At 38.4% G+C, this 14,073-nt stretch overlaps 2 protein-coding genes across 2 annotated transcripts in view; one reads left to right on the forward strand and one right to left on the reverse strand.

The window, feature by feature from the left end:
* The window catches only part of LOC110048101 (nuclear pore complex protein Nup107-like), a 41,231-nt gene extending 36,973 nt beyond the window's left edge, over window positions 1-4,258 (reverse strand). Inside the window, exons 1-2 of the mRNA XM_020753916.2 lie at window positions 4,094-4,258; window positions 3,591-3,676 (exon numbers count right to left, since the gene is read on the reverse strand). Coding sequence (XP_020609575.2) covers window positions 3,591-3,676; window positions 4,094-4,186 — 179 coding nt within the window. The 5' untranslated portion in view covers window positions 4,187-4,258. The remainder of the gene's footprint in view (window positions 1-3,590; window positions 3,677-4,093) is intronic.
* Window positions 4,259-4,284: 26 nt separating this feature from the next.
* On the forward strand, window positions 4,285-9,852 carry LOC110048830 (nucleolar protein 16-like). The gene is made up of 5 exons (XM_020754631.2): window positions 4,285-4,453; window positions 6,542-6,656; window positions 7,589-7,652; window positions 8,962-9,068; window positions 9,559-9,852. Exons 1-5 carry the CDS (start codon window positions 4,350-4,352, stop codon window positions 9,676-9,678), a joined length of 510 nt encoding a protein of 169 aa, XP_020610290.2. The 5' UTR covers window positions 4,285-4,349; the 3' UTR covers window positions 9,679-9,852.
* The last annotated feature ends 4,221 nt before the right edge of the window (window positions 9,853-14,073 follow it).

A 14,073-nucleotide genomic window follows, 5' to 3' on the forward strand; every position in this document is an offset into this window, starting at 1 on the left:
CAATTAAGCGGACACCCTCTAGTAAGTGGACACTTAGCCTGGTCCCGAAATTAACATGTTATATTTCGCTTTATAACAAGCCCCTATTCAGCAGACACCTCTATTAAGCAGACACAGACACTAAAATAAATTGTATTTGGCTAATTTCTATTGTTAAAAACCTCTATTAAGCGGACACCAGACTGAATTGACAAATTGTGGCATTGGATTACGTCCTTGAAATAGTCGATTAAATGTACCCTTATTATCGTTGCTGTATGGAAAGGGCATTATTACAAACAAGTTAAAGTTGGTAATGAAAACTGATGAACTTGAACTCTGGATAGCTTCGTTACAACCTAGAACTTTATTACAGTACAGAGGAACCATTGAATGTTAATATTGTTAACAAACATTGCACAGTTGTTATAAACACTTATTAAGTGGACACCCTCTATTAAGAGGACACTTAGGAAGGTCCCAAGAGTGTCCACTTAATAGAGGTTTCACTGTTGATAAATGTGAAGACAAATGTATGGTCATATCCTTTAAGAGACTCTGCATTATGCTTGTCAAATAAGTGATATTGACACATCACGAGTCAATATTTACATCAAAATTACAATATGCATAATTATCCAAATTGCAATACATGTATATCTATGCAAATTGCAATTTATATGCCCAAAATTTCAAAATAAATATAGTCAAGTGCTCCATCCAGTATTTGCTTTATATGTATTGTCACGCAGTTCTTCATACATTGTGTAGTTCCAAACAGTTTCATATTTATATTACATGTGGTTTTTCGATATATACATGAATTTATACATACAGATGTATGTACATATATTTTTGCAGTAAGAACCATATGTAAGCTTTTATGAGTTGATCCACATCCTGCATCTTGTTGTTTGTAGCAAGGCTACAAACAACATGGCAACCCAGTGGCTTTGGTGAGAGTCATACTCAGAACATACAAGGACCAAGAAGTCACTTGAGCACTAACCAAGTGAACTGTGTAGAATTCTGCTGTTGCAGTTTGATAAAAATGAGCAATCTTTAATGTTACATGTGTTGTCAGTTAGAATCAAGACCTGATCAAATAACTTTTGTTCAAGACTTTATCAACACAAAATAATCATATTTGTTTGTTTACAATGTTTGTTTCAACAAAATTGATTAAGTCTGTTAGTGTTTGTAGATAACTCACACTTGTGTTTTGGATATAGGCTGAAGTAATGAGTCAACAAATGAAGGTATTCTACTACAGAAGGTTTGCAAATTTTGGTAAGTGTATACATGTACAATCAGGTATTCAATAAGTAGTGGGATTGGTGTTTGAGAAAGCTATTTTCTAGTGTTGTTGTCTATATGTAGTTGCCACATGGTGTAGGTCTGAGATCAAGTGTGACACAGTTTGGTTTGTGCTTCCATGCCTATGGGTTTATCAAGAACCTTGTAATTTTTTAAGCCATTAGTTTGAATTTATCCCTCTTGTATTTTATTTGCTTATGTTCACTCATGTAAATGTTTACTAATCTGTTTCTGGGAAAAGTAGCCTCCTCAGTTGGAAGACAAAGATCATGATCTTCAAGACCAATATTGCTGCTAATCTACCCTATGGTTGTAAGACATGGGGAATGACCAAAGAAAACAAATCCAACCTAGATGTTTTCCAGCACAAATGCTTGAGGAAAATCCTGAAAGTTTAGGAGTTAGGAAGGTCAGTAATGAAGAAATTGGAGAAAGACCAGGCACAAGAACAATCAGTGAACAACTAAGAGCTAGGAGGTGGAAATGCCTGGACCATGTTCTGAGAATGTCTTCAGAACAAAATCCCATGATAGCACTAACATGGGCACCTGAATTAAGGCAACCACAGAAGAGGACAGCCAAGAGAGATGTGGCAAGAATGATCAAAAGGAGGGAAGCAGAGGTGGCAGCAAAAGACCAAATTCCTTGGAGGAGATGGATTGGTGGTCCCATTCTCCATGAGGAGAGAAGAGAAAGATGATGAATCTGTTTCTGGCTTAAGCTCTAGCTAGCATTACAGGCCTTGGACAGTTAGAACTTTGCATGTAACAGTGGTGGTTAAGTCTCCAAAGCGACTTCCCCAAGCTTCGTTTTTATATACAAGTTATATATTTACTTTTTCATGCAAGTGTATAACTGTGATGATCAATCATGTCTTTATTACTTTGTCAATTTTCTGCTTTGCGACCTGACTATACATGTAATCTTGTCCAATCCAGCACTGCTGAGAAGATAAGCGAAGCTTCATTAGTGGGTATTCAGTATGTCTTTGGCATGTTTCTGGCTTTGGGTCCCAGCTGTGTGACTGCCAATATAGCTTGTGGCCATCCAAGGTTTCAGCTTGTGGCACCTTGCCTCTAGCTGTTATCTGACTCTCATGCCACTCTCCCCAGGGGGGGACCCCATATAAAAATGACGGGGTGCTTACTGTACCTTTTAGGGGTTAAAAATGCAGGTTTAGTATCTCTCAGGGTGTTTAGCCTCAAAAGGTCTATAGCAGGAGCTTTTGCAGTACCTTATAGGGTATTGAGCCAAAACAATATGACACAAGATAATGTATTATGTAAGAATTGGTAACTCTTAGGGGAGAAAAATTTCAAACCACGCCCACAAAACAGGATCTTGGTACCTCTTAGGGGTTATTTTCAAAATTTCCAATGAGCACTCCTGTCTTTTTTATATGGGAGTCTCCCCCTCCAGGCTTACACCATCCGCTGAGCAGTGTCCTCCCTACATGTATTTACGCCAAGTTTGTCTGGTGTTCTTTACTAATTTTATTCCTTCTTAAGGTCAGCACTAAATTTGTTAGACAGAACTGGGACATTATAATCTGTTTGACAGCAATTTTTAAATCTGGCTGGTTGTCAAATCTTTTTTGAAGAAGAATCTGACATCAAAATCCTTTTTCTCTAAACACTCTAATATTTGAGTACCAGTTACAATGTATCCATTCTTCTAGTACAGTCAACAGTCCAGAGACATGTAAGGAGAAGTATCTTGCCTGTCAATCTCTGTCTCAATCTCTTGGGGAGTTATTTTGCCTGTCAATCTCAATGTATGAAGGTTTTGAGCATCAAGTGCTCCTCAAAGATTCCCTACTGTATCTACTAAACATCTCCAAATCTCGAACAAAAGTTACGCAATCAAGCCTTGATTCCTACACTATAGCTAACAACCACCATAATTTTCATTCATATTAGCCAAATCTGCAACACCAAAATTCTCCACTGTCCGTGCACTTGGTTGTTGGCAAGAGATTTCTTGTTCCTCCTTTGACTCTCACCAGAGAATCAGAAAAGAAATCACTGAGTTGCTATGTTGTTTGTAGCCTAGCTGTCTTGGGATGTAGGTCAACTCATGGGTGCTTACACAGAGTACTTGCTACAAAATAATATATACCTGTATGTATTGGAAGAAACTGCATGCAAAAAAAAGACATCAAACTGTATGTAAAATATAAGTACTACTTTGTTTTCCAACATTTGATCCTACATTTTGCAAGTATACTACATCAAACTTGCTCTGTATTGCTGCTTAGATTTCCGGTAAAATTAGCTGTGCTACTCAGTACTCACCTTTGTCCCTGGCCTCGAACGTCCCTTTGGCTATCAACAGCCTTGTTCATTGCCTCTGGATCAAAACTGTGTCCCTGCTGAGAGTACTAATTAAATGATATACTAAGTTAAAGGAGAGCCTAGTTACAAAGTCTATATACATAAAAAGTATCTGCAAGTATAGTTAATACTAAATATTTCATACAACGAACAAGCAAACCGTGAGATGCAGAACAAACGGGTAATCTGATAGAGTTTTAAAAGATTGCTTGTCAAGTTGGTTCAGAAATTAATTAAAATTAAATGCAAGCTTACCTTGCATCTGCTAGCATGCAAAATTACAAGAGCTTTAATAGGAAAAACTGTAGCGGAGTTTGCGTACTTGTCTCCTTTCACTTAGCCGCATTAAAAATTCTTCATTTTGTTACTGGGGGTTTTTATATGTACGCTAATGACCCGGGAAAGTGCCAAGTGTGCGAATCACACGTGCAAACAAACACGAATTCCTTCAAGCAACACTGTACCTGCCAAACATAGTTGATTGTTGACTCGCCAGCGTAAAATTCTGAACTTTGACGGTGCGATGTAGATAATGGTTGATCTCCTCTTGGGTCCATTTCGTTCCCTGTTTAGTGATTATTGAAGTACCTTGCCTTCAAATTGTTGCCGCCATTTTGATGAAATCCTTTTAGAACGAGAGAATCTGGAGCGACTGGTGTCCAGTATTCTTACGGAGAGACGCCTGGCGATTTTTCGAGTCCACGCTGAATCGTGTGAATCATGACTGGAGTAAGAAGGAAGAAAACTCAGAGGAAAAAGCGTGTAAATACAACAAAACCCGGACTTAAAAGGAAGAAAAGAGAGAAGAAGGTGAAAGTGTTAAAGTGAGTCCCTTTCTCTCTCACTTTGATTTATGATTCAAAGAACTCTTCGGACCAATCACTCACGAAGTTTCTTGATGTAACTAGCTTGGTTTACGGTCACTTCGTTCCAACCACTTCGTTCCATCAAAGAGTCACTTCGTTCCACCAAATAGTCACTTCGTTCCAAAGAATAGCCACTTGGTTCCAAAGGTAAACTAAGCTATAAGACTTTTATTCTCAATAGATTTTTCCGAAAATTCCAAGTTAACGAATGCTTGGTCTGTTTTGAATCTAATCGTTTGCGAACGAGTTGCTCCGCCAGTCTCCCAATCGCTCTTTGCGCTAAGAAAAAAAATAGGAAAACACTTTCATTGGGATATTTCTTCTAGTTTTCTTTTGTAAGTAAACTAGAAGTTTGTATCGAATTGATTTTAGATGTGTATCGAATCGACTTTACGTGCGTATCGAAGCGACTTCGATCTATAACGAAACGACTTGTATCGAAACGACTTTGTATCGAAACGACCAGATTCCGGACAGTTCAAGGACATTCTATCCGCTTAAGGTGTTTAGTGGCTTTGTAAGATTAGAAGTTTACTTGCTTAGTTTCCCCTTGGAACGAAGTGACTCTTTGATGGAACGAAGTGACCAACGAATGGAACGAAGTGACCGGATACCACTAGCTTACTGTATCACAAACCCTTTCACTCCTACCTGAGAGTTAATTCTCCTAACTTATCGGCTGCTCCTTAGGCTTTCATCTTATAACAATACCATATTCCCTAGGTGATAATTTCCCACTCATTACCTGCTGCCTGCTTGATGGTGTATTAAAAATATGTAAGGAAAATTTTCATACCAATCGTCCCCAGGACTCAAACTGACATGCTAACATTTAAGAAATTTTAGAAGTCACTCGGTTTTTAAACTGAGTTTAAGATCAACTGCTGATATTTTCCCATGTCTTTAAGAAGTTAATTTTATCCTCTGTGCAGTGGTAATGTACTTTGACCCAGACAACTACCTTTGTAGCTTTGTTACAGTTGGTCGTTTTTCCAAATTATCTTAGTGCATGCATGTATTATTTCAAGGAATTTAATAGTAGCACAAGTCAAGTTTGAGCACGAGTCAAGTTTGAGCCAATATTTTTTTTTTATTTCACTTTTCCCTTTTTATGATATCGTTTGGCCAAACCATTGTTGTTGTGAAAAGTAATGTCAGTTAGGTCATACATATGCATGAAACAGTTTTCCACTTCAGATGTAATCACAAGGCTAAGATATTGTTTTGCATGTTTTTCAAGCACTATAAGCTTTAAACTATTGGTACTACATGCTGAGCCTCACTATCCAGAATTTTTGAGAGAAGTGCTTTCTATAAAGCCTGAATACAAGGGAAAGATACATTGGATGTGATCAATCTGGTGAAACAAATAAGTGTTTTAATACAGAAATACCATGTCCTCCACCAGTATGATTGCACAGAAATTAGGTTGGAATATATTTTTTCCTTTGTGGATTCCCTCTAGATGCCACAAAATGGTGTGTGAGTGTTACAAAGTGCTAATTCCATTCTCTATATCAATTTTCTGAGCAGTGTTTCGTTGAAATAGAACCTCAGCCTCAGTTGTGTGTAATTAATAGAGGTCAGAATCTCTTAGGAAAATTAATGGATGCTGAGTTATGTTTGCTTCTTTGAAAATTAGCTGCAAATCAAAGCAGGAATTAATTCTCACTACTTACAGTCAAGAAAAAGACCTTGTGCTGTCATATACCTCTGGGACACCATTTTTACACAGTTATTAAAACCAGAAGATGAACTTGACTCGGGTTTGAACTTGACTTGTGCTACGATCCGACTCTACTTCAAGCAGCCTTTGCTTTTGTGTAGACTTCCTCGTCACACGAATTGCTTGAATGATCAGACGTAGTATGGAAATATTATTGTGATTGCATGACAAGACCAGTAAATGTACTAATGCTTAAGTTACATTGTCATGTGAAACTTAATTCAGCCATTAACCATTTAAAATTCATTTTTAAGAATAAGCCACATTTTGGTGTAAGGTACATGCAATTGAAACATTCTTTCTTTATTATTACACCTAAGTCAAACATTGCGTCAGAATTGGAACCAAAAGAAAACACTGAAACAGAATCTTCAGAATCTTGGTTTGGCTTTTGATGCTAATGCTGCAGTTCCCATTCCTAAAAGAAAAGTCAAGGTCAGTAGTTTACTACACAAGCATTGAATATATTTCTCTTTTTTTACATTTTAAAAAAGAAAAAATAATGGCCGCTACTTATTTACAAGGCTTTTGAAAATAAATAGGAATTGTGTTTCCCTTTGAAATGTCCTCTTGTTCTAGAGATATTTAGGTTTTTGTATTATATTCAAATGAGGAAAGTGATAACGTCATAAGTCATTCCAAATACAAAACACCAAGTCAGCAATATGTCTAGAGATATTATAGCACTGTTCTTTAAACTTGGTGCCAGAAATGTACATCATGCCATGACAACAGTTTTGCCACTGGTTCTGTTTTAATTAAGACTGAAATTCCCAGTTTTTGTCTTAACTAAGGATCATCCACTCCAAACAATCTAATAAAGAGAGTCTGGACAATGTGGGCACCCTGTGAATTCTGAGTAGGACCCTCTGTCTTAAGGGTTGCAAATGGGGATATTTGGCTTTTGACAAAGTGGCTGGAGCCAAGAGTGTGGCTATGGCAAGGGCACAATGAGTGTCATTCTGTTTCTTTTGTGATGTACATTTCTGTACTATTTACATGTATTTTGCTGGGCATTGAGGGACAACAGTGCTCTATAATGGTTCTCAGTAGAATGTGACAACAGGCAGATTTTTACCAGCAGTGGAGTGGCAGCTCACTGTCAGTGGTGACTTTACAGTTTTTGTAGTCAGTTGTTATGTAATGTCACTTATTATCACTTGTGAATGATAAAAGACATACTGAGAACTCTGCTCAGCAGTGTTTCAAATGAGCCTCTGACAGAATTACCATGTTACACATTACCAAACTGCTTCCTAGGGAATTGTTATCAGAAGAGCTTTGATTTGTGAAATATCTTGTAACTTAAATCATTGTCAAAGGAGGCTCTTTTTCTAGTAACATTTGTCACTTGTAAACGTGTTCAGGGTCGTAACACTGAGGAAGTTGAAGAAATGGAAGTAGATAGAGAACCAACAGCAGTGGTTAAAGGTGAGATAATGCTCCAACATTTATGCATGGCCTTGAATTTAAAGTCTCAGAGAATGGAAAAAATGTGAATTTTATGAAAAATATGTACTGCAATCAATTAATTAAGGAGCCACCTTCTTCCAGAAGAAAATGAAAGGCCTAGTGTAGAGAAAATGAATAATGTAATTCAGCAAAATAATGTAAATTGAGGTTGTGTTAAGGACCAAACCCTGATTGTTGAATTGAAAGGGATTTTAAGTGTTATTTTGTTATTTTGGTAAAAGAACACTCAAGAAAAGGAACTTGGCCTGTGCACTGTTTTAAAGTACATGTATAGAAGATATGATTTTCTCAGTTGAACTCCAAAGAACTTCAAGTTCTCCCAACAGGAGTGGAACCTGTCATCTTCTACTTTCCAATCAGACCTTTAAAAGTGAGGCACCTTGGTTATGTACAAACAGTGTATACATGTCTATGGAGCCAAAGTATTCAAATAAATGTGACAAATTTGCCACATACCTCGTGGATAAGTTTTTAACACAGAATGTGAGATCAAGGATAAGGAAAGAAAGAGTAGTAAATATTAAGCTCTGAAGAAAAACAGTGCAGCAGGGGTATTTATAATAATAATAATAATAATAATAATAATAATAATAATAATAATAACAATAATAATAATAATGGCATTTCGGGCAGTATATCCACAGGGTGGCTCTTCGCTTGCCCGATGCTAACTAAATTTACAATTGTAAAAAGGTTAAAAGATATCTAAAAATTTATATCTATATGTAAACGAGATAAAATTGTGTTTTAAGATATGCTAAAATAAATAAATGAATAAATAAATAATTAAAATTATGCCAGATGTTCTAAAGCTCTCTTAAAAATAATGTTTTTGGTGTCTTTACAAAATTTAATATAGTCTTGGCAGCACCTCACGTTGCTGGGCAACGTGTTAAATAAACTTGCAGTCTGGTCCTGTAGAGTATTATTAATTAAAGATCTCTCTAACTGAATGCCGAATGCACTCCTTGCTTGAGATTAGTTTTGCTCTTGTCAGGTGTTCTGCATTTGCTGTTCAGCATTCTGACTGAAAATACCCCTGTTAAGACAAAACAATGGGAAAGATGTTCCTCACTCCACATAAGCTACACAGAAAGATAATTTTGTCTTGAATCTACCAGAGAAAGTAAGCTTACAGCTATGGACCTTCTGCCCTCAAGTTTGTATGGTCCTCTGGGCCATAGCCCATGTAACAATTTGTTCAGATATGACAAACCTCCCATACACCCCAAGGATTGATGTCAAATGCTTTATTGTCCATGTCTAGAGTTCGAAAAAATGGCAGCAAATGAGCTGAAAGGTGAGAGGCACATTTCTCCAGGTGAAGCACAGTTTTTATGGCAACTTATTCAGGATCACGGAAATAATTATAAAGTGAGTACACCTTCCATCTGCCAATTAATTTAATTAATCACTTTCATGTAATAAGAGTTCCCTTTCACAATCTTGTAACTTAAACAATCTGTAACCCTAAAGACAAACTCAAAACCAGAAAAGAAGAAAAACCTTGTGACAGGACAAGAACTTCAGCAAATTCAACTCAACTTATGGGTCTTCACTGGAATGGAGTCTGGGCCACTACATTAAGTAGGTGGCCAGGGCTTACCCAGCCATACCATGCCTGTTCTACCCTTATCCCAGCGGATTGCTTTTTTTTTTTTTCGCTTGTGCAGTGAGATGTTTCTGGTCACCCAAAGGTGAACATCACTACTTGTGAGGCCACAGGTCATGATGAAGACTTGAGTGAATCAGAGTCTGCGTATGAAAAGCCTCAGTACCCTGGGTATGCCTGTTTCCCTTTGCATTATAGACTAAAAAACTGTGCCAAAAAGATTTCAGTAAATTTCAACTTTCTTTTGCCCAGGGTATGGCCAGGGACAAGAGAAATTGTTATCAACATACACCCAACCAACTGAGAAGGAAATGTGAGGCATTTTTAAGATCAACCCAAGACTTCAGTGGATATCTGGAAACTGTTGGTTAAGAACAATGTGGTTGAAAGTCAAAAATGCTCAACGCAAGTGACATGCTGACAAATGGCCTGGAGGCCTGCAATATTATTGCTGTTTGTAAAATTATTTTTCTTCTTTTTTTTTTTCTTTTCTTTTTTTACCTAAAGCGAATAAAGTTCTTCAAGTGCAGAAGAGGAGAAAATGAATGGTGACAAAAATTGGTTTGTAAGTTGTTTAACCCCCAAATCGATTAGCCCTTAGCCAGTTAGCCCCCCCCCCAGCAGGTTAGCACCCCCAGCCGGTTAGCCCCCCCAGCAGGTTAGCATCCCCAGCCAGTTAGCCCCCCCAGCAGGTTAGCATCCCCAGCCAGTTAGCCCCCCCAGCAGGTTAGCATCCCCAGCCGGTTAGCACCCCCAGCAGGTTAGCACCCCCCAGCCGGTTAGCGACATTTTCCGATTTAACCTGGCCAACTAGGAGGAATGGCTCTTACCATTTTTTTAAATTCTTTCCCGAATTCCCTACATAAGTGATATCTGCTGAAGAGAAGTAGGGCAATGAACCGGTTTGTGAAAATGCAACGGACAATTTCAATCCGACCAGTCCAAGTGGATCACCTCCACAGGTGGTTTGAATATTCCGGTTGGATTGAAACGAAACCGACGTTTCCATTTGATTTCCGACCGAAATTTCCGGAATTTTTAGCATCATGGTAGACACCCTCAGCACCCTTGGTTCAAACTTTCTCTCCTGAGACATAGAAGTTCATCTCTAATGGTAGTACTTCAACAGAAAAAGCTGCGGTGTGGAAAAACCAAAGGTTCCTTCTTTCAAAGTGAATTTACAGAATTTACAGTAGATATTTCGGTTGGAAGGGAAATAGAAACTGTTGGCGTCGATGTGTACAGGAAGCTCCACTGCAGTTTGCGGTCATTTATTGTTTCTGCTATTTTACTTGCTGTATTCAGCAGCTGTTCTACTATTCCGTGAGATTCAAGGGATTTGATACTCAGTGGTCTCAGTGGAGTGCCAGCATTCTTTTGCTTTCGTACAGGTAATTTAGATAACATGCACTATAGATTATCAAAAACATAGTTAATGACAATACTTTAATTACATAAATGATCTCTAGCTAAGTGTAGAAGCCCGGGGGGTGGGGGACACTGCCATATATGGGCTATACAGGTATGTGCCGCTGTGAAGGGTATGGTTTTCAAGCAGTTTACTCTAGGATAGGGTATATAAATCAGAGCGTTCGGGTCTAGAATAGGGTATAATTTTTCACAAAACTGACTAGTTGGTTGAAGATTTTATCTAGACTAAGGAAACCAGGAATTGTCACTCAAAAATATAAAAAAATCAAATCGGCAAGTTTAAATTTACGCAAATCAGCCTCAACAGTGTCGATAGATGGGGGGATTTGGGGAGTTTACTCTAGTATAGGTTTGCAAAATTCAGCTGAACTAGCTCTGGTATAGGCCAAGGATTCCAGGGTCCCAGCGGCACACCCCCACCCAGAAATTCCCAAAGTACCCCCCCCCCGGGTGTAGAAGGTTAGCTAGCTACCAAAAACAATTTAGAATTACAGTGAAAAATGAAAACAGAAAGCGTATAAATGCATAGAACAAATGCACCAGTATAAAAAAGAAAAATCGTCACAGTGGAAAGAAATCCAAACAGATTGTCAGTGGTTTCTTGAGGTTCTACGTGATGCCATTTCAGGCTACTGTTGAGCAGGTGAGGCGAACAACAAACAAACTGACTGACTGATTACTAACTGATACTCGTTGAAGATTACCACTTCTGATTATTAAAAGAACGAAAACAAGGTTCTTGGTTTTTTTTAGTTTTATACATCAAACGTCTTTGGTTTTTTATATACGCATTTAGAGTGTGTCATTGAAAAATGTGGTCTATTTGTTAAATTATCTCTTATCTAGCTTTATATGCAAGCTTTTTTCTGTTTGGGTTTTACATGGGTTAATCTCAAACGCGTTGTAATGTGAAAAACCCGTCAAGATGTTGACCTTCGAGCGCAGTGCTCGCTACCGAACACTGCCCTTGATGGCCAAAACTGAGTCAATTTTTCTATTTTTGTCTGTTCAGTACATTGATATCAGCTTTCCGTATGTTGCCCATTAATTAATTACCCCTTAAAAACCTCCCATAATTTCGAGTTACCTGAAGAGGTGCTTGCTCTATTATCAGTAGTCAAACTATACACAGCTACTATGCTGGGGTTTCATAATATTTGTTTCGCTTGGTTTTTTATAAGTTCTTAAGTAACGGCAATCCTCAAGACCATTCCAAAGCTTTTCTTTCCTGACTCTGTCCGTCATTGCTAAAGTCGTATCGCGTTTTTTCTTGATCTTGTTCTCTTTCTGCGAATGCAATGGTGGTAATCTAATGGGTGGAAGAACCTCAGATAAGGGTTTTTCTTTTGTTTTGTTCTCGTAGGAGTTTTCGTAAATGAAATTCTTCTGTGCTGGGGAGTTTGACCTTTTTGTAATAACCTTGTCGCGGTCTTCTTTATTCTCCAGACAGCGAAATTTGGGTCTCGCTGAACTTGACCCCCCTCGACACCGCTGCATGAGATCTAAGCTTAGATTTTCTTCACTCACCAAAATTCTTCGCATGTGAGGAAGACCGCTAAAGGAAACGGTTGCGGTGTCACTGCAATAGGTGCCAGCGTGCTGAGAAATGCATGTTTCTTTGTTTTTAGAGTTGTTTTTCGCTGGAATAAACCACTGCAGGTCCAAATAGCCTGAACGAAAAGGTAACAGCTCTTGTGATGTCTTCCAGCCTGAGTTCATTGTCAACAGTCTGTCATGGATACCAACTTGTCCTGAAGAATGTACTTTCCGAATTCTAAAATGATGAATGATTATGTCTTTTTTAGCCTTCAGAAACTTTTTTGTCTCAGCCATCCGTTGTTTTTCTAAGTTCCAGCGCACTTTTTCGAGCCGTTTTTCTTCATGAGTATTCAGTGTAAAAATTCTCCTTGCCTTAGGACTGTCCAAACTGAACGGGATATCTGTGTTCACGGCGCTGGACTTCACCATATGACATTCCATTGGTTTCAAAGGTTGCTTAACAGTCAATTTGCAGTGAAACTGTGAATTACTGCAGGACTGAAGTTATAACTGGATGTATGACTTCATCGTAAAATGCAAATCGCTATCTGGCAAAAGAATAACATGTTTGAGTTTTGCCCCACGTGACCTAAAAGTCACATAGACTCTGCCGGCTCCATGGCGGAAACCGCAGTTTATCGCTCTATTTATAAACAAATCAATTAGCCCAGCTAACACTCACTCCAACAAATAAAAAAGATTCTCATTATACTTTCAATAAGCTTTAAGGCAAAATATCCAGCCATCTTTATCTTTTGTGGCTCTCGCGTTGGAGATAGGTCTAAATAAGGCAACGTCAGTTTCATAGATGTTACATTGACGTAAATTGTTTTTTCGCATCTTGTAATGTTCATTTTTTAAAAGGAAGTTGGATAGCGGCAATGTGTCTTGAACGGAAAATACACCTAAGAAGATGTCGAACTGCTATAGATAAGCCTTGTAAACAAGTACAAAAGAAAATAATAGAGAACGAGAGGGTAATACCACAGTCAACAACTTCAAAAGAAAATTCAGAACAAAAAACAGGAGAAGAATCGATAGGTATACACTTGAACTTCTCTGTAAACGGCCGTCGTGGGACATAAGTTTCAGTGTCAGTAACAGTATGGAACGGCTTGACGTCTGGATGAAAACTCCGGCCCGTTGTCAGAGGTGGCTGCTATAACGAGGAGTATCGGTCGGTCGCAAAGTGATTTTTCCGTTAATATGTGATGTCCACCTCCATGTAAACAACAACCTCCATTTGGCGCAAAAAATATGCTCGGATATTTGTCCGGGACATTATCTGCTCCGAGAAGCGAACAGTTTTCCGAGAGTGTTGCTCGAGGAAAACCGTGAGCTTCCGCGAGGAACAGATTATGTCCAAGGACGAATATTCGAGCATACTGTCGCGCCAAATTGAGGCTGTTGTGCTTGTTATCCATCAAACATTTTTCGCAACGCGCGCCGTTTTGAAAACATTGGATAATCAAGGGTATACTCGCACTGAATTAGCAACATGAGTGTAATTAATGCGGAAATAAAGAAATAATGGAAGGTACAAAGCCAGAATCAAAGCCGCCGATCAGCACCGCCAGCTGGAGAAAGGCTACGGGATTTACCTGACGATTAGATTCAAATCAGCACCAATTTGTAGATGTGTTTTTGATAATGAGACAAAAGCTCATTTCCTTTTATATTGCACTTTGTTTCCTACTCCTAGAGGAAATTTGTTCCCTGGCGCTGCTCGCATTGTCTCTAAAGTGCGAAGGAATTGCTGATACTTTCGGACTCTGAAAAAGTGGATTTTATTACATG

The sequence above is a fragment of the Orbicella faveolata genome, unplaced genomic scaffold (assembly GCF_042242905.1).
Source record: "Orbicella faveolata isolate gen_17 unplaced genomic scaffold, um_ofav_v1 contig_1, whole genome shotgun sequence".
NCBI lineage: Eukaryota > Metazoa > Cnidaria > Anthozoa > Scleractinia > Merulinidae > Orbicella > Orbicella faveolata.

Bases quoted from the DNA above. Each gene is read 5' to 3' on its own strand.
- LOC110048830 (XM_020754631.2), top strand. From the start codon at position 4,350: ATGACTGGAGTAAGAAGGAAGAAAACTCAGAGGAAAAAGCGTGTAAAT. The intron at 7,653-8,961 runs GTGAGATAATGC...GTCCATGTCTAG, and splicing joins ACCAACAGCAGTGGTTAAAG to AGTTCGAAAAAATGGCAGCA. The intron at 9,069-9,558 runs GTGAGTACACCT...TCTTTTGCCCAG, and splicing joins ATCACGGAAATAATTATAAA to GGTATGGCCAGGGACAAGAG.